The 20200-nt window shown below is 42.8% G+C and overlaps 1 protein-coding gene across 5 annotated transcripts in view; it reads right to left on the bottom strand.

The window, feature by feature from the left end:
• ZFYVE26 (zinc finger FYVE-type containing 26) overlaps positions 1 to 20200 on the bottom strand; it is a 73511-nt gene that overhangs the window by 22823 nt on the left and 30488 nt on the right. For all 5 annotated transcript variants that reach the window (XM_090033188.1, XM_090033192.1, XM_090033191.1 and 2 more), the window contains 15 exons: positions 19435 to 19698; positions 19139 to 19258; positions 18339 to 18503; positions 16253 to 16480; positions 14825 to 14930; positions 13737 to 14476; positions 12992 to 13188; positions 10313 to 10417; positions 9373 to 9495; positions 7281 to 7457; positions 5725 to 5971; positions 4246 to 4344; positions 2670 to 2818; positions 2018 to 2187; positions 672 to 703 (listed from right to left, as the gene is read on the bottom strand). In XM_090033188.1, coding sequence (XP_089889314.1) covers positions 672 to 703; positions 2018 to 2187; positions 2670 to 2818; positions 4246 to 4344; positions 5725 to 5971; positions 7281 to 7457; positions 9373 to 9495; positions 10313 to 10417; positions 12992 to 13188; positions 13737 to 14476; positions 14825 to 14930; positions 16253 to 16480; positions 18339 to 18503; positions 19139 to 19258; positions 19435 to 19698 — 2922 coding nt within the window. The remainder of the gene's footprint in view (positions 1 to 671; positions 704 to 2017; positions 2188 to 2669; positions 2819 to 4245; positions 4345 to 5724; positions 5972 to 7280; positions 7458 to 9372; positions 9496 to 10312; positions 10418 to 12991; positions 13189 to 13736; positions 14477 to 14824; positions 14931 to 16252; positions 16481 to 18338; positions 18504 to 19138; positions 19259 to 19434; positions 19699 to 20200) is intronic.

The following is a 20200-nucleotide window of genomic DNA, read 5'->3' as shown; positions in this document are numbered from 1 at the left end:
TTTCATTAAGGTGTGGCCACTCCCCACAGATGTGCCAACAAGTTGAAGGTGAGACTGCAAAATAGCACTAAGATGATCATCAACATTTCTGCAGCTAACAGAGTAACAATGCCCTTACTATTTCCCAGTATTCCAGAGAGCCGCCCTGCTTTGTGGGTTTGTTTGATTATAATTGGAAACACTTTTCAGGACTGAAGATATGCCTGAAGTATGCCCCAAAGGGCTGGTTCTAACGTCTAAACCAGGCACCAAAAAGAAAAATACTTCAATCCTTGAAATGAGGTACTTTGAGATCTTTTGATGAAAATAGCTAACAAGTCCAAAGTGCTTCTAAAAGTATTTGTGACATTGTGAGGACACCACTATCTATTTATCTCCATTCTATGAAACAAGGGAGAAAAAAGAAGAAACTGAGGCACGACAAGTATAAGTGACTTCTTATGGTCAGGTCTCAGTGTTTAAGAGCTGGTCATGACACCCAGACGCATAACCCTTCCCCCCACCAATGGTTACTTGCATACCCAATTCTGGCCTGATGGGTGAAAACAGCAAACATATTCTATAACAGATAAATCTTTGGTTATGGAAGAGATTGCAACTTGACTCCAATACACCAGTTATTACTGGGTACATTTTAAAAAGAGAGACTGAATGCTAGTCTGGATTCTTACTTTCTGTTGAGTCCTGTTCTTCCTCTTTTGTGCTAAAAGAGAGACAGAGACAAAAAACCTTTATATCCATCTGAACACATGGCAAAATGATTATTTTATTAAAAAAAAAAAGGAATTCAACATAGCTATCACTTTTACAGTACTAGCCAAAAAATATTTGATTAATCACTTCTCTCAGATTATAGTTTATAGAAAATAGGGACAGAGCCAAGTACATACTACAGTCCAGCAACATGAATCCTAGTAACTTTCTGTGGCAGAAGATCATCATGCCCACTGTATCAAAAGGGAACACATACTGAGCAGTTGGGAGACTTCAGCATTGATCAATGGGAAACTTGCATTATGCCAAAGAGAAAAAGCATTTCAGACCTTAAAAAAAAAAAATCAGAACTCTGGACCTCCAGGTTTGAGCTCTGTCCTGCCAGGATTATGCGGCTTCAGCCCAATGCAAGCTGCCAATGGTACAGACAGAAAAAATGCTCTTATTCCTTATTACACAATACTACCCTACCCTTAACTAACCTGCCCTGGAGAAGTATCCTCACATGAATAAAAAATTCAAACACTCATACAATGCCCCACAGAGAACAAGATTAACATGAGAAGCTTAAGCTCAGTGCTTGCCTACAGTGCGACAGGGAGCTATTGATCTTCTCTGATAGTGCTGCAAGGTCTCTCAAATTTACACCATAACTTTTCATAGGCCTGGTTGTTTTTTTCTGATGCATCCTATCAAAGAACTGTAGAGTACTCCTGTCTCTCCAACTGACAGACTGATAGTAGCGTGGTGGGGGTAAGGGGAGAGAAATGGAGGAGGGTCACTGTTCCTCACCTCTCCTAACTACACCCTCTACTAACTTATCTAGTCTGTGCAAAATGAGTTCAATGTCAATTGTCACCACACAAGTGACCATGTTACATACCCACTGTCATAAACACCCTATATGCTTATTCAATGAAATCACTTTTGGAACATATAAAAATTGAATTAGTCAATCCTTGGAAGCAGTCTCCATGGAGACAAAAATTAAAGTACCTTGGCAGAGTGTAGTGTAAATGCAGGAAGCCTGTACTGTTACCACATAAACAGAAATTTCTAGGGGATAAGAGGTGATCAGTTTCCTGGGCTGCCAATACAGCAGTTCCCATGTTACAAAATGAAGAAAGATATTGGGTACCTAGTTCTGGAAAATTCCAGCTGCTGAGTCCATATCACTAGGCGTCTGAAATAAGTTATCCAGCTAAAACACCCAGACTGTTCATCTCTGAGAATTATGCTGAAATACACACTCAGCTGAGGACACGTGCACAGAATTATACAGAATGCGTGCTCAAAGACTTACAGGCTTGTGTCTCTGACTAAGCCACATGGATGCTCTTTGTTGTGGTAATTGTAGCACTGGTCACATACGCGAGCAGGGGTTTCTCTACAAGCTTCCACCACCATTTTTTTGGAAGAGCAAGAACTGCACACAAGCCTACCACAACGTCTGCAGTGATGGCGCCTATTAAACTGAGGCATAAGAAGCAATTATGGTTAAGAACTGCAAAAATGTAATGCATTAGCAGCTGACATTTCCCTCCTTCACATGAGCAACCCCAGCTCATACGTGAATGTACGTCATTAAAGACAACTAAGGACAGAGAGCAAAATGGCTAGATGTTTTTAAAAACTTCAAGAATTCTGTTAAGGTCTACCCAAGAACTGTCTCCTCCCTGCTACATGCCCTATTTGATTTGGGGAAAGGAAAGGGGTGGGTGCAGGAAACAAATAAAAACAAAACAAATACAAACAAAAATCCCATACACAGTTGGACTACAGCTTTTTTAAATCTTCACACTATCTTCTAAATTAGAGTCTGAGGATGAAGTTCTGTAGACTGTGATTTGCTGATATCATATGAACACTTATTCAGACTATAATCACCAGTTGAAAAAAAAATCATGCCCCATCTGAGCTCTAGAAGTAATTAGTATTTGATCCTTGCTCCTTACCATGGTAAAACGCTCAGTTTTACACACCATACATATCATTTCAGTTTCATCAGGTATCCACTGATGCTTTGGTGGTGGTTTCTCAGGTGGGACAAATTCTTGAGGGAACAGATTTCGCTGTAGGCTGGGACTTGAAGACTGGATGATGCCTTAAACAGACAAGACAAACACACATGGGGAATCATATTTAAGCCACTTACTGGAACATTATAGTTCTATTGTTGTAGAACTTTGACAGTATTATAATGCACACAAATTAGACCTCCTTGCCTTTATAGAAGTTTGTTAATATACGATCAAGAGATCTCAGGTAGGAGGCCACATCCCCTGCTACAGAGGAAGGCAAAGCCCCTCACAGTCTGTACCAATCTACCCATGGAGTAAAATTCCTTTCTGACTTCAAATATGGCAACTGATCTGACTCTGAGTGGAGGGGCAAGACCATCTAGCCAGCAAACTCCAGCTTTAGTCCCAACAGGAGCACCAGTGCACTCTAGTCAAAATCTCTAGCCTTGGCTGCAGCCAAGACCCAGTGCCTCTGAGGAAGACTTAACAACACCTTGACAGCAGAAAACAGGAAAAAGGCAACCAGCAAAACCCAGAAGTATGGGAAATACCCATAGTAGAACATAGGCACAGCTATGTTTAAATCATCTGTGATTAGTGGCTGTTCAACCTGTTATATTAACCCTTGGTCAGTGTATGCAGCCCACAGCCACTAGCTGGACAGCCTTGCCCTAAATGATGAGGTTTGGTCTACGCCACAGATTTCTGCTAGCAGAACAGAACACACTCATTCACAACCCCTCTGTGATGGCAGACTCCCTTCTTTCTGCTGGAAGGACACCACCAGCTTTCTGACCAAGAGGAGCCTTCTAGCACAACCCAGCAGGCAAAAGAAAGCATGTGTGGATGTGCCCATGCTTTCTGCTGCCTGCCATGTCCCCTTTAACAGCTGATGCCTTCCAGGGTAGGCTGCATATGCTGCTGCTACAGTTGTAGTGCAGCCACTCAGGTGTCCAAGGCTGTTGGCACAGCTGTGATAGTCACAAGCCACATCAAGGTACCAAAAGCTATATGGATGTACACACTGTGGTAACTTCCCTGTGGCAGCTGACATCTGTTGGCAGAAGGTTTATAAATGCAAACAAACCCTGAAAAAAAGGTGTCACATTGACATCTCAGGACACCAGTAGATACTGAAGAAGCTTTGCATAATCCTATACCACTCAGCTATTTGTCCTGATCCTGGCATGCAGGGAACTTTCTCATGCTTGAAGTTGAAGTTCAGTTTCTACAGCCCATTTATTTTCAACACATCCTCATGGACCACGTGTGTGAGTAGTCTGCTATGCTGATAGCTATGCATCAAGAACCCAAGAGGCATCTGTTTACCCCACAACTCACTTTACGTGCACTAAAAAGAAGCTTTTAATTACTACTGACTTATGCTGAATTGGAAAAGAGAAGGAAGTTATCACTTAAAGAGGGGGTAGGATGCAGAATTAGGGCTGATGGGAGGACAAAATAGCATGAAAAAAACAACAACACAGAGGCACAGCGCAGTGCATCTTACCAGAACAACTAGCAGTGACTAATTCTGCTGATCCTGATTTAGATGAGGTCTCCGATTCTGACACCTGACTGAGACTCTCTTGGATGCGAATCACAGAATCTAGGGCAAAGGAAACAACAGATAAATACTAGGTCATGCGCTTATCTAGCAACAGAAAGATTAGAGAATAATTTGTTCATAGCAATTGCATCAATGTGTTGGTAAAAAACAGAATTAGTTGCTGTGATGAGCTTCACACAACTTGCATAACAAATCAGATAATAAATGATTCCTTAAACTACAGAAAAATGAAATAAAAGGCTTTTACCACTAAGAGGCCTAAAACAGATAAAGGGTCGTTGGCACAGGGGCATTAAAAAAAAATCCAGAACTAATGTGACAGGTACCATCGTTCTCACTAATATTAGACTACAGTCAATCTGACTTCCACCAAACAAGCTGTTCATAAAGGTGACTAAGGGTAGATATAGAGGCTGCCTGATGTTGCATTTGTGCTGCTATCTCAGAATCACTGAGGTAGCACAATACTCATTTGGGCTGCCACCACACACAGAAAAGTTATGGAAGGGTGCCCTGAACCTAAAATGGTTGCAAACCACCCAACTAATAGAACAGTGTGAGACTCCATTCGCTACTTGTTGTCAAGTGACTAAAAGGACCCAGAGATGCAGCTTTATTTTATTAAATGGAGTTCAGTGGTTAGATGGTGGTATAAAACAGGCAGATGCTGTAAATACAACTCTGCTAACCAACCTCTCAACCTGTGGCACCCTCTGCTGTTCCAGTCAGAGATGTTTCATAGAAATGAGGGCTGGAAGGGACCCTTGGAAGATCATCGAGTCCAGCCACTTGCCCCAGGGGCAGGAAGTCAGCTGGGGTCACATGATCCCAGCAAGATAAACATCCAATTTTCTCCTGAAGGCGTTCAGAGTAGGTGCTTGAACCACCTCTGATGGCAGGCTACTCCAGACCTTGGGGGCTCGGACAGTAAAGAAACTCTTCCTTATGTCCAGCCTGAAACAGACTTGCAGGAGTTTATAACCATTTGACCTTGTCATCCCTCGGGTTTTGAAGCAAAGCGAAGTCAGTTGCATAGAACTGCACCTAAACTGGGCTTGGGTTTTTATCTTGTTTTGGCGGGGTGGGGAATATTCCCATTAAGATGACTTCTGGTTTGATCTGTACTATCTGAGAGGAGGGGGAAGAAGGAGAGCTAGGGAATTAGACTGCTCTTTGGTTTCAGACTTCATGCCTGTCAGAACTGTCAGTGATTAAATGGCATGAGGCATTGAGTGAAGTAATAAGCTGCCTTGATGAAAGAGAGAGGACCCATAAAGGAACTTGTCTAAGCTAAAGAGAAATGGACTCAGCCACGTGCAAATTCATGGTGTGGGGTACTCCTGAGGGTAAATCTGATACAAGCAAGCTTTTGCCCCTGCCTACCCTTGTGGAATGAGAAACTCTGAAATATATAATTACCTGACCTCTTTTCTTTTAAGGAGTAGGGGAAATCAAGGGCTTTCTCTGCATACTTGGAGAGTAAAGTATCAATATTCTCTACAGTGAAGCCAATCTCCTGCCCAACCAACAGCTGATGCAGTGTTTGCACAGCCACTGCTGCCCAGTCCACCTTCATGTTCATGAGGAGCTGTTCCAGCATGAGCAATGGCTTGGAGGACAGGTGCGAGTAGTTAACACGGTAAGGCTCAGGAAGAGTCAGCAACACCTTGGGCACAAAAAAGATACAGGGAGACCATTAAAGCACACAACCAGAATCCAAGGTTTGGTCACTCCCATCCCCACCTGAACTAATTGGCTGGTTGACGTTTGGAAGAGCTAGCTAGGGGTCAAGACAGAGTGGGGACTTTCAGATTCTGTTCCTGGTTGTCACAGCCTTTGGCAATTCATTTAATTACTTTCCTACTCTTTTCTTTTTTGAAAGAAATGTTTTAATCACACTTATAATCTGGTGATCTCACACAGCACCCAGCTTCCATTTCATAAGATGATTAAGATGGGTAGAAAGGCAGAACTGTATCCTTACATCAAAAAAACAAAAGCTGACAAATAATTAGCTTAATCTGTAAAATTTGCATTTTTAGCTTCTACTGTTCCCAGAAGCTGGAAGGTGGGAGGGAAGGATTCTCAAAAAACAAACAAACAAGAGGCCCCTTTTTAATACAACATCATGTCTTATAAAGGGTAATTTTGGCAAAGGAAATGGCCATGAAAGAAGTACCTGGCACTTCACTGAGCTCCGAAAATAAGTGTGCTAGTGTAACATTAGAGGAAAGAACAATCACAGTTCAAATTACTTTTCTATTTGTTTCAGTATCCATGTTTAAACTGGGGTAGAACAGCTGGTGGTTAGATCAGGGGTACCAGAGATAGGAGAGTCAAGCTCTTTTTCCAGCTTTGACATGGATTGCATCTAACTTGCATTAAGACAGATGCTCTGTGTGCCCACTTCCCGTATACAGAAAAAGGAATTGTAATTGCTCACCTCAAACAAAAATTTGCCATATTTAAAGTGCTAAGGATTTTTGCCTAGGTAGCAGCTCCACATGTCTAGATTGTTTTGAATGAATAGCTGTTTCAAAGAAACGATGACTAATGCTTGTTAATTTTATCCCTTTATACTTTTCCTCTCAGAGCAAGAGACCCTCCTATACTTCTACGAAAGACAAAAACAGCCCCTACACACATGCCACACCCTGCTTCCCTCCCCCTTGATCTTCTACATTGTGATCTGTTCTGTTTCCTGCAACTTTTAGCCCCTAAGGCTGCTCTGTGGATGCTGGCAGTGATAACAGCCCCAGCATACGACAAATGCAAATGTAAATGCAAAGGAGGTTAAAAGCCAACTTCCCACCCCACTGTTTGCCCCTTATTTATCCTGTCATGACAGATAGGGACTGAGAAATGAAATGAGGGCCTCCCACATGGTGGCAGAGATCTCTCCTGCCAGATCTATAACTAGGTGCTTGTAGAGCTGTGCGCTACTGTAAAGGCAAAAATTCAGTAACTTTGCTCACCTTTGATCCCATATAAAGTGCTTGGATTTCATTATGGCGTGCAGCTGTCAGGTACTTGTAGAAGTGCGTAGTGAGGTAATCAGCTAAGAAATGAGAGGCTCCCAAGCTGGGGTGTTGGTCAAGAGACTGTTCGCTTATGGCAAGGCGAATTTCAGGGTCTTCTATTCTTTGTAAGAGCTAAAAAGCAAAAAAAATGCAATAGGCAGCCTATCCTGACCATGCAGCTGGGGACCATCTGAGGTCTGTTGGCACACTGCCTCAGACTGAGCAGGATATTTACCTCTAAAATTAGTCCCTCAAACATTTTATTTAACCTACTACAATCTCTCAAGTACCTTAAGGTGATTTAGACCAGGGCTGTTCAACTTCTAAGCAGCTGGGAGCTGAACACCTTGCAGATTGCCTCAAGCCCAGCCATGGTCCCCTGGGCCACACACTGCATAGACACTCCCCACCTCACTCCCAACATGTAGTCCCCTGCCCCCCAGCCCTGCCAATGCCCCTCACTCCTGACCCGCAGACCCCTGCCGCCTAAGTAGCTTCCGTGTTGTGCAGTCTCTCTCTCTCTCTCGACCCCCTGACAGTCAGTCTTGAAGCAACCAGCCAGGAGAGCAGAGGAACAGCAAAAAGCTTAGACATTTGGTTCTTATTTTAAAAACCTGCCTGGACACAGCACAGGGGTCCAAAAAAAGAAGACATGTCTAAGAAAACTAGGACATACGGTAACCCTACCCCCCACCCCCAAATGCTGCACCATGCACCTGCCGCTTAGCTGCTCTATGAGTTTGCGCATGCTCTTCCCCCTTTCACTGCTGCACTGTACACCTGCACAGGTGCTGCCCCCAATGCTGTACAGCACATCCACAACCTCCCACTGTGCACCCACATGCCTTGACTCACTATCAGCTCCCCCCAGTCATGCTCCACTGCTCTGCCCCACCTCCTGAGCTGTTGCAGCCAGAGAGATGGGGGCGGGGGGCAGGAGCAGCAGCAGCAGCAACCATGAACCCCGAAGGCCACAACATAACCCCTTGCAGGCTACATATGGCCCACAGACCTCCAGTTGGACAACCCTGTTTTAAACCATCCATGTATAGATCACCAATACCTAGCTGCCCCATTTCACAATCCATTAGGAAGGACAAATAAGGATACATAGTTTTGTAATGAGTAATGCAAGTTAAACAAGGAGTGAAGCCAGACTGATCAGTTTGTTGGCTAGTTTCACTTCCTAGTTCTTCTTCACTAGCAACACAAGACTGTTCTAATGTGGTTTCCAGTGTTAAAATCAAAACTAAGAAATACCAATGTTTTAACTTAATTAGGAGAACGCACCCAGCTAATATTGCTTTGTTTGTTTAATATCCTTATTTTCTCATATAATATAAATTTTCCCCATTTAATCTACTCAACAGAGCTCTCATAAAAAAAATCCAGAAAAATCCACAATTTGAAGCAGGACACTCACAAAGCCCTCTTTGCTTTGCAATGGTCTAGTAGCCAACATGCAACATATGGGCAATATTTGGCTCATATAATTGAGTCTCATAGTATTTGGTGTTTGTTTTAAGTCTGTAGAGTCTGGATGCTTGTGAGAATCTCAGCTGCCATTGAAACTGTTGAGAACTCTCATGGTCACAAAGAAGAAATGGAAAAGATAACCCCAAAGTATCAAATGGTAATTAAACAAAACCTAAAAATTCATTAAAATGTAAATAAATCAAATAAATTAACTTTAATAAATTGAAGTTCTTATAAGAGTCTGCCCCCCCACCTTTTTTTTTTCTTTCTTTTTTTTTTTTAAATACCCATGCTTAGCAATAGCACAGTTCCAACAGCAAGGCTCAAAACCATCCTTAACATGGATAGCAAGACCAAGGTTCCCTGTAGGCAACGTTTCAAGTGGATTCAACCAGGCTAGCTGTACCATACACTGGGTCCTGTTGTATATTGTAATGAAATAGGCAGTTCCTGTCTCCAATTACACAGCCAAAGCTCTGAGCAAACTGCCCAACTGAGGCCTCAAATAGCAGTTTGAGTACTCTAGTCCTCTAGTGACCTATCCTTTAAAGATAGTAAGGCAACTAGTTACCTGCCAAGATTTTTCCATGTCTCCTATCTCCAGCAAGTAGAGGAGATGTTCTTGGTGAAGGCTAATCAAATGTTCCCTTGGAAGAGGGTACAGGCAACCCCATTTCTCACACAATTCATAATCCTATACAAGGAAAACAAAACTCAAACTTTCTTCATTATGGCTATGCATGCCCATGGACATTCATTCCCATTAACTTGGCAAGAAAAATTCTGTAGCTTTACATTACTCCTGTTCCTCTAGCAAGAAAATAATTAGTGCTGGAGAAATAAAAAGATGCAGTCTTGCCAGAGCCCAATGCTACACTGAGGGGACCTTTGCAACCTGCCAGTTAAGGCAAAGGGCTTTTGGATAAATACCTTTATACATATTCATAAGCACTAGTGGAGTTCCCATCCTGGTTGTTTATAGTTTCAGAAGGAAATATTCCACTGGATCCACAGAGTTGGTGCTGGTATGCTGCAGCTGTATTTTAAATTTTTAAAATCTAAGTAAAAAAAGTAAACTTAAGCTCCCTCTCTTTGCCTAGAAATTTCTTTTTGTTTTTTAGGTCTGGCATTCTCAGGAGATGCAAATGATTCTGCCACAACTAAAAACACCATACACCAAGCTCTGCTTCTCCTTAGAGAAAACAGCACATCACGCACATATACACATATCCCCACCCCCCAAGACCACAATCCTCCTCCAACTTCCAAAGCAAAAAGGCAGGAACGGGTTATTTTGGGAGAAAAATGTTTTAGGGTACTTGCTTTTCATTTAAATTCTTGCAGCAAGTAGTTCAGGTTCCACATTATTCAATTATTAAAGGATCTATTCTACGAACTTGAACTCTGTTGAAACATGCATTTAAATACATTGGCTGACAAAAAAAGAAGATATAGAACCAGCAGTAACATTTTGTAGCTTTCAGTAACACAGTGAGCATAAAATTCCAAACCTTCGCTTCCAAAATAACACTCATGATAGCTTGGGGATCATCAGTACAGGCTTTTTTCAGGTCTTGCCAATCATGCCATGGAGGGACATCTTGCAAATTCAAAATCTAACAAAATAAAAGATTAGAGTGTGTATGCATATGTATCAATGGTATGGAAAAAACTTAAATTGCTGGATCTACACGGAGAGCTGAAATGATTGCATTGAGTTGTCCCAAGACAAGAAACAGTCAAAGGACTCATGAATTTTCATACCAAAAAGAAGCTAAGATGAATTGCCGAGCTCCATCATGAGCAGGCTAAGGGATTCTTCTCAGGCATCTAAATTAATTTGTCTGAGCTGATTGCTGACAGAATTCCAATATGCTGCATGGTATCAGTTAATGGGGTCTACATTATACCAGTTATGTCTTCATTGTGGTTGCTGTCATATAGAGTAGATGTAATCAAGCTAATGAGAGTACTGATAGTAGCGTAGCAAAAACAACAGGGAACTGCGTGCGGGCCAGTTACCAGAAGGGACTCATACATGTGATGGGGGTTTAACGCCAAGGTTTTATTTTATGTCCCCTAAATTGAAACAGTAGGTTTTTGATTGAAACCCATCATTTCAATTTTTCTGTCATATTACAGCAAGAGTGTGTGTGAGAGTGAGAGTGTGTCAGAGCCAGAGCCTTCCCACAGCCGGGAGAGGCAGTAGGCCCTTGTCCTTTCTTTTGCGGTGGTGGTGCCCCCCTGAGGCTGCTAGCAGGCTGGGTGCTGCCCCAGCTTGGAGGCAGCACGTGGCCCAATCCAACTGTTCCCTGAGCCCACCAGCTGGAAGCCAGCCAGGTGCTGTTCCTTACGTCAGTTTGAGTAACAGTTGGATCAGGTTGGGTACTCATGTGCTAGCAGCCTGTCTGGACAGCCCTGGGGAGTGCCACCGCTGTGGAGGGAAAGACCAGGGGCCCCTGCAGCTCAGGGGCTGCTTGGCCCACCAGCAGCTCGCTCCCCCGGCCATGAGAGAGATGGGCAGGCTCTGACAAAAAAAAAGGATTGGGCCCCCACACTGCCTTCGCGTTTGATCCTTCCCCCTCCCCAGTGGAGCTTGCCCGACTCTGCCACAGGCAGGGGACAAGCTGCTAGCAGGCCGAGCAGTTCCCAAGCTGCTGGAGGCCACGATCCTTTCCTCTGTGGCAGCAGTGTCCCCCTTGGGCCACCTGGCTGGGACTACTAGTGGGTAGATGATGCTCCAGCTCAGAGGCAGCACCTGGATGGATTCAACTCTCCTGAGCCTGCCGGGTCCTCCAGCGCCCCATGCACTACTGCTGCCACCTAGAACTGAATGGAAACAGGCTGGCTTGCCCCAGGGCAGTGTGAGGAGGCAGCAGGAGGGAAGCTGGGTATGATGGAGGCTGGAAAAAGGTGGCAGGAATGGTGCACAGGGAGCTGGAAACCAAGGCAGGCTTGAGGAAGTGCAGACTTGGTGGACTTCCTGTGCCCTATGCACCATCCCCACCACCTTCTATGGCCCCCAGTTGCCCTTCTGTTGCCTCACCACGCGACTCCAGGGGCAAGCCAGTCCATTCCTGGGCAATCCCACATAGTTAGAACAGTGCAGAGGGTGCTGGAAGCCTGGCAGGCTCGGGGAAGAGTTGGATCCAGCTGGGTGCTGCCTCCGAGCTGGGGCAACCTGTCCACTAGCAGCCCAGGGGGCCCCACCACCATGGAGGGAAGGACTGGGGCCCCCTGCAGCTCAGGGGCTGCTTGGCCCACCAGCAGCTTGTCCCCAGCCATGAGAGAGGCAGGCAGGCTCCACAAAAACAGCCAGACAAACTACAGGAACCAGTCCCTTGGTGTTTTTACCTTTAGCAGGAGCCAGGCACCTGCCTAACGCAGAAGTGGCAAGGGGCCCTATTCTTTTTTTCTGTGGAGCCTGCCTGCCTCTCCCACAGCTGGCGGCAAGCTGACACCTGCATCGTTGCAATTTGCAACATTGCTAAGTTTAAACTACATCTAGATGTAGTTTAGTTTGCAATTTAAAACCCCCCAAAACTGGCACATGTGTAGTGTATAATGCCATTAAGCCACATGAATTACATTTTTGTCACGGGTACACTGTGATGACCATCACATGTACAAGCGCTCAGAGATGTTAATCAGCTTCTCAAGGATGTTACAGTGTGTGCCAAGCTCTTCTCTGCCATGGACAGATTGCTATGGGTATCTAAGGTAATAAACTTAGAAGTACCTCAGGTGTGTTGTTGTGATGTACCTCTATGTACCAGACACAATCCAGGAATCTGGATGCCTCTAAAAATCTTAAACTGCAAAAACTATGATGGAAATTGTATGAGAATCTCCAGTACTCTGTTTATTTACAGGCTGGAAGAACACCATACTGAAAAAACTGGTTTCTCTTAGACGTTTAATTATTTTTAAACTCTTCAACTTTACCTAGAAACTGGAAGTACAGAAACATGTGCAAACAGAGAACAGAAAAGTTAACCAGATGTTCTGGTATGTTCCAAAAAAAGCTTGTCTGATTTTTGGATGAAAAAAGGAAGGAAAAAAAGAAGAAAAAGAAGAAGAATCAGGGAAAACTACTTCATGTTCGGAAGGGAAACTAGAACAATTATTATTTTTTTTTTTTTAGGTAAGCACATTCCGTACCTACTTACCTAATAAAATGACTTTTGTACCTTTTGATAAACCTGCAGCTCTCGTGTCTTGCTCTGCAGCTCCAACTTCAGTTCGTCAGTTATGCCTGGATCACAGATGCAGTAAGCAAGGATTTCCAGACAAGCTTCCAGGGGCCATTTATCCAAGCAGCGTAAGGCCAGTCTACTTCTCAACATGGCATCCTTTACTGAGAACAGGTACTGCCAACCATCCTGATCTGTAAAGGGAACACAAACTACTGGTATGACATTTAGCTTTTACACTTTGAAAAACCTAGTAACCTGATCATGTGTGACAAAGCATGGAACACAATGATAATGGCGCTTAAAAGCATGCTGGGTCTGTCTCAAGTTACTCAACAGTAGTTAAAAACAAGATACTGCCATTTTGATAAGATTCCAATTGGTCCCTTTCTACAAAGAACATATGCTATAGAGAGGCTTTAAAAATGGAATATAGAAAGGCAGTGGATATTACAGCAACAGTATCACAATTTAAGTCTAAAGAGCTAAACAGGATAGGAGACACTTTATGGGGCAGATACATCCACTGTTGCATTGCAGTAAGTTGTGCTCCTCATTTTTTGTGGGAGTTTTTGTAGTGGGCAACATATACATTTAGACTGAGCAAATTTAGGAAGAGCAAGTGGGGAAAGGACTTCTCTTCCTTAGATTTATTAATGTATCATCGATTTAATCCCCAGTTTCAAATCCCTGTTCTGCACTGTATGCTCTACAAAAGAAAAAGAAAACACATTGCATTTACCATCAGCAGTTGCACAGCTCAGCACAGCATCACGCACACTGGCCAGATCCTCCATCTCCTGACTGTACAGGTCCAAGACCTTCAGAGCTCTGGGCCAATCCTTTGCAATGAGAGCTTGTTCAAAGACGTCCATTAATACTTCAACTGCAGCAGCAGAATGCATTCCCAGGAGAACAAGAGTTATGTATGTCTTGCCACAAAGGTCACTTACTGAACCAGTGCCTTCCTCTAGGGGGCCCTGAAGTGGCTCAGACATGGTAAGAAGAAAGTGTTCCAATATGGAAAACTCCTTCAGCAATGACTCGCATTCTTTGGAAATCTGTTCCATGCCCAGTGGGATCTCCTTTTTGCCCCGAAATTCCTTCCATGACAGGCTAGCTTTGGGGGGCTTCTGTATCTTGGATGCACTCAGACATGCCACAGCTGCCATTAGTTTTGACTGAGATTTCAGGAAGGTCAGGGAAGAGGCAGTGAGCATGTGCTGGTTCAACTCAGTCATGGAGGAAGAGGACCAACTGGAAACATCCTCAGAGTCCACAGCTGGATTGTGGACAGGTATTCCAACATCTGGCAAGCAGTTGTAGGCATACAGATGTGCCAGGCTGCTGACATTAGTCAGAAAAGACCTTGTCTGGCTGCTCTGCCTAGCAGTGCACAGAGGTAGTGGCTCGCAACAACAGTTAACAATAACTTGCTGCACATTTAAGTTCAACCCATCTTTAGTCAACAGTGAAGACAGCCTGCAGGATTGAAAACAGCAGATACCTGTTAAAATACTTAACAGTTATATAGTTCTTTTCATAAAAGTTGGAGCACACCATCCCTTTCAGAGGAAATGGACACACAGCTTGTGCCATGCTCAATATCACTAGCAGAGCAATATTCAAATAGCAGAGCTATGAGAAAAATTAAGTCCTTGCTGTCACTTCTCTAGACAGAGATGGGCAGGGGCCTTTACAGAGCAGACAAAGTCAGCACTGCCTTTATTCTTTAATTATCCTGTTCATTAGAGAATTCCAGTCTTGGTTTGAGTCCAGCCCAATACCCACAGTAAATTTAACTATGTAAGTGTACCTGCAGAATCTTACCTGTCAGGGGGAACTTGCCTCTCAAACAAGAGCTGGGAGAGTAAGTGAGATGGGCTCTGCTGCAGCAGTATGAAAGGGTTCCCTATCTTCACCTCTACAGACAGATCTATAGAGAAAGGCAAGAATTTGAAGAGTGACTTTAAATACAAACATGTTAAGTTTATTAAACAGACTGAGTTTTGTTCAAAAAAGTTATATCATACACTACACATCTGAAGCCTCTCTGCCCAGACTCATCAAGGCCTAAGGTTCACATCAAAGTCAACTGGGACCCCATAATGACCTTCTGACTGCTCTAAGATGTGCCTCCCAGTCTCTTGAACCATCACAATGGGCCTCACAGGAATATTATAAGAACCAGCATGGTATCTCAGAGAGAAACACTGGCCTCTGAACAAAATCTGATGGCAAAGGACTAAGCAAAATTGTATCAGCATCAAAAAAAAAACCACACAAAAACAACCACAGAGAATGACTGCAAAACAAACCTGCAAGAATCAAAACATCCACATTACAGCTTTCTACTTCTGAGAACTCTCTGGGTATGAATTCAACTTTATATAACTGATATTTTAAGATGAGGAAAAACAAACAAACAATAAAAGAGTTAAAAGTACCTATATAAACTGAGAAAAATGTTGAGCTAGCTTCGCCAAAATGCCTCTGCACATCCCACTGAAAAGGTAGAGGGTTTCTAGTAGCTTCTTACAAAGAAATTCTACATGCAATAGCCCTCCCCTCCCATTGCAGCAGGACACCATGAATTACCACTCAAATATAGGTTCATATGGCTTTCCAGTTATAAAAAAAACCACCTCAACATTATCCTAAAGGATTGTGTTATATCTGGGTACAAGTACCTTCTACACAGTGAAATTTAATTTCAGTAGGAGATCCTCATTAATGCAGTTCAGCCATTCCAAATTAAAAAGTGATGCAGAACACAAAAATCTTTTTTTCTCCCAGCTATGCCAAAACTGTTTCCCTGGGGCCACCAATGGATTCCGTGAGCAAACTCTGCCTGATTACACAGCTGCATTGATATGCATTGCCTCTCTGTCTTCAGTACCCTATGTGATACAACAAACATCTTTAAGATGACTGGAAAAGGCTAAGGGTTTGACAATGCACACTGAAGTAAATGGAGATACCTGTCAACTTCTATGGGTCACTGGTCAGACTCCAAAGTACAGAATCTGGGCTTGAAAGTACTAAGTGTGTTAACATTTCTAGCTTCTACATCCTCACCAAAATGGAATCCAGCTGTCTCAAAGCAACAACTGTATGGGGTTAATAGGTTTTAAAAAAAGGCAAAATAGCCAGTAAAAATGAACAGATCTGAATGCGCAAGGGCTCCAGGTATGTTTTGCAACCAGCCATTTTTCCACAGTCCTTCCAGAATGGAGCCATGCAACAAAGAATCAATACCTAGTTCTGTATTCAGGCTTCGTAGCACAATAGCAGCCAATGTGTTCATGTAATCAAAGCAGCGCTGCACAAAGTCTATCTGCCTGCTGCTTCCTGGCATGGTCAGGATGTGTTGGTCCAGGGTTTTCAGCAGGAGTTGGGTCTGATTACAAACTGGGTGTGCCTCCAACTCTGATGGTTTCACAGAGGCTTGTTCTACCAAGTTGCTGAGCAGACTTCCTTTGGAATCTAATTTAAACAAAAAATGAAATACTTAAAAATACAGTTGTGTTGTGATTTTATTTCTACCCTTGTAAATATATCCTTTCATGTGGAGATGAGCTTTCACAGAAAGCAACAGAAATTACTACAATAAAATACACCATTGACCTTGTCTAGCTTACAGCAACAGAGGGGGGGCAAAAGCGTTCAAGTCCCCAGATACACCTCATTATCCAGTGCTAAATTAATTACTGGTGGGGAGGATGATTAGCTCAAACAGTCCTGGAATACTGCAAAGTTCTCAAGTTATTAAACATTTAAAGGTGAATACTAGCATTTACTATCATTCTGTTGGGTGAAAGAAAACCTAACGTGAAAAAGTAGAATCAGAACTTGAGTTCACTTAAATGTAAATCTTAAAACAGAAGTTATTTTTTCCATCCAAGCTAATGCTTCCAATTTTAAAAAAATTACTTTTTAACAAAAAAACCCAAAACAATGAGATTTCCTTGTATTACAATGATTGCCACCATCTTATTGAAAACGTTTAGGTTAACACAAACTAGACTTACACTACCTACATTTTGCTTTTCTCCCTGCTTGAGCCTAATAGATTTCACTTTTCTTTATGGTAAGCTCCAATTTTAGCTCAGTGATGCAAGGTTTGAATTGCAAATATTTGGGGTCGATTTATACAGGTATCTCACAACAGCATGTGTAGCAATACAGCAAGTATTGCTATTAATTAGGCCTGTGCGAAGCTTTGGTCGCCGATTGGATTCAGCAGAGATTCAGCCCGATTCGGTGGCCGAATCTCCAAATCCGAATCAAATCAGGAGACCCCTTAATCTCTCTGAATTGAATTGGAACCCTCTGAATCAATTCAGAAAGATTTGGCTATAGACACAGCTTTACATTTTTTTTTTTTTGTTTTTTTTTTGTTTTTACATACTTCAAGGTACTAGGCAGCTTGTGAATGCTGAGTCCCACAAGAGAGCAGGGAGCTTCCCAGTGTGCTCGGAAGTAGACCCAGAAGTGGACCAGAAGCGCTTGTGGTCCACTTCTGGGTCCGCTGGGGAACATGCAGGAGGCCCCCCCGCACCTCCTAGGTCAGTGATTGGTGCCTCCTGGGTTGCGGGGGGGAAGAGGGAGGCAACAGACCTGGAAGTGGACTGGAATTATTTCTGGTCCACTTCTGGGTTCACCACCAAGCATGCGAGGGGCTCTTCTGTACTTCTGTGGGACACTCCATCGGCCCCAGCATCACAGTGTTCACAAGCTGCACCTGGTACCTCAAGGTACGTACAAAAAAACATTTAAAGCTGTGTTTATGGCTAAATCACTGATGCTCTAAATCAGCATTGAATCTTTAGATTCGGATCCGGTCGAATCAAAAATCGGGACAGTGATCTGAATCAACAAATCAAATCACTGTCCCTGATTCCAGCCAAATCCAAATCGAATAGGGCCTGTTGTTTCACACACTCCTACTGTTAATACTGTAGGTCTACCAAACTCTATTTGCTTATTTCAGTTTCAGCAAGTATACAAAGGTATAACAGTGGTACTGATATCAAATGATACTGATACAAGACTTTAAGATAGAAGCGTTACATGCTCCTGTAGTGATACAAACATAGTAAAACTTCTGTAAGTTTAAACTAGTTTCACATTCAGGGTTAGTCACAGCAATTTAGCTATCCTGTACTGCTACAGAGGCATGAAAATTTAACAATACATCATAACAGCTGACACAAAATCCTGACTAGCCATTACTCCTCTCCTAAAGCAGTTAAAAAATAAATTTGCCCACATCCAGTTTTTTACAAGCATAAGTATGTTAGCACTAAAAAACATTGCAAACAAAAAAATACATGCAATTCACCAAGAGAATCTTCAACTTGTTTCAGTGTTTCCAGGATTTCATCAAGGCGCTGTGCTAAAACAATCTGATTAGCAATACCATCTTCAGTCAGGGTAGGATAGCACGTCTGCAGAAAGTCCACAATACTGCATCGAAAATGGCTACTTATTTTTTCATCCGAGACTTCTGTTAAGAAACAAGAGTAAGAATAATGACAGTTAAATACCAGGCATCAGTGTTTTTTTATACTTAGAGGATCAAGAAATTAGGAGGAACTTTACTTTACAAGACTTCTAGTTTACTGACTCAAGCCCAGTCCAGCCCAACCAGAACAGAAGCTTTAGGTTTGTAAGTAGATAAAAGCATTGAAATGTAATAGCTAGAGACAGACAGACTTTATATAAAAGGACTTTTGAGGCAGAGAATTAAAGGCAAGGTCAAAACATCACACTTCCAAAGCCATATTTACCGTACTTTGAGAGGTAAAATTCATGTACTACATTTAACTGCACCATTGTCAATCAAGTACCTATCTTTAAAACAGGATTCTTCTCATTTTTATTACAATAATCTGAATAATTTGTACGCCATCTGCCAAACTTGGCCACCCAACTACTGAGCTCCCTTTCCAAATCACTTAGAAACAGAAACAACGTGCAATAAGGTAATGGGAGTCAATACATATTCAAAACATAACAATGTATTTTCAGAAGCAAAATGAAGACTGTATAAACGCTCCTTAACCCTGAAAGAACCATCAGCCACCAAGCAGAGGGCAAGAAATTAAAGGCTGGAAACTGGGAGATCCATCTGCCAGTTACCTGATTTGGATTGCCCTTGTGACGTGAAAGGGTAGCTGAGAATTTTACTTATTTGCTGAAGAACTGCTGGGAAACCTCTTATGCCATCACTGTGCAGGAGAACAAAGTCAAATCTTCGGCCTAAAAGAATAATTGGACAAGAAAGGCAAGGTAAGGGTTGAGGAGTAGGAAAAACAATAGTGAAGTTGGAGCTTACACAAATGAACACAGCCAATTATTTTAAATGCCAGATGGCATGCAAACATTTCCCCACCCACCAAAGCCCACATAGATGGAAAGCAAAATGGGAGGCATACCCCTGGTTTCAAGGCTGTTATGCAAGCGTCGTTCTGCTGTTTCCAACAGCTGTTTGCAGGTTTTCCAGAGGTGGCACTGAGTGCAAGCTAAGTCAAATGCTGCCATCGCTGAAGGGCTGAGGTCCTCCAGGACTTCACGCAAAGGATCTGTGCATTCCAACTGGATGCAGCTTGTCCAAAAGTTTTCTTGCAGAGCAGGGACAAGGCTTCCAGAAGTGGCAAGCAGCTTATCAGTAACGTCAGAGATGGAATAAAATACCATGCCTACACAACCCAGCAAACAGTCACTGGTTAAAGCAGGCAGTTATTCTATGTCTCCCAGTAGCAATTACTCGCAAGTCTTTGTATTAATACAACTCCCTTCTGGTCTGCTTTTTGCAAAAATGCTGCATGAACTTTAATTTTAATTAGGCATGACTGTGAACATCTCACTGTTCCCAAATCATTCTACCCAGAACTATACCAGCACAGGGAGCTAATATTAATCATTCCAACAGCCACTACATTGTGCTCCTCTACATTGCCTAACCTCTGTTTCTCATGTTGCTCAGTTTTCCAAATCTATTAGGATATGCAGAAATTCCCTACAGTTGCTTCTACCCTCACCATCATCTCACCTAGACAATTCTATACTACGCACACACTGCCAGCTCCCTCTGATTCCTATTATTAAAACATGAAATACTGTTCCTTTTACAGTTCGTTAGAAAATCTCACTGTTTGTTAACCTCATCCTATGTCAAAGTAGCACAATTTATTACTCCAC

Source organism: Crocodylus siamensis, chromosome 2, assembly GCF_052110815.1.
Source record: "Crocodylus siamensis isolate JL-2025a chromosome 2, ASM5211081v1, whole genome shotgun sequence".
NCBI classification, from domain to species: Eukaryota; Metazoa; Chordata; order Crocodylia; family Crocodylidae; genus Crocodylus; species Crocodylus siamensis.
The sequence above is the reverse complement of the archived record's forward strand: the minus strand, read 5'-3'. Positions and strand labels throughout refer to the sequence as shown.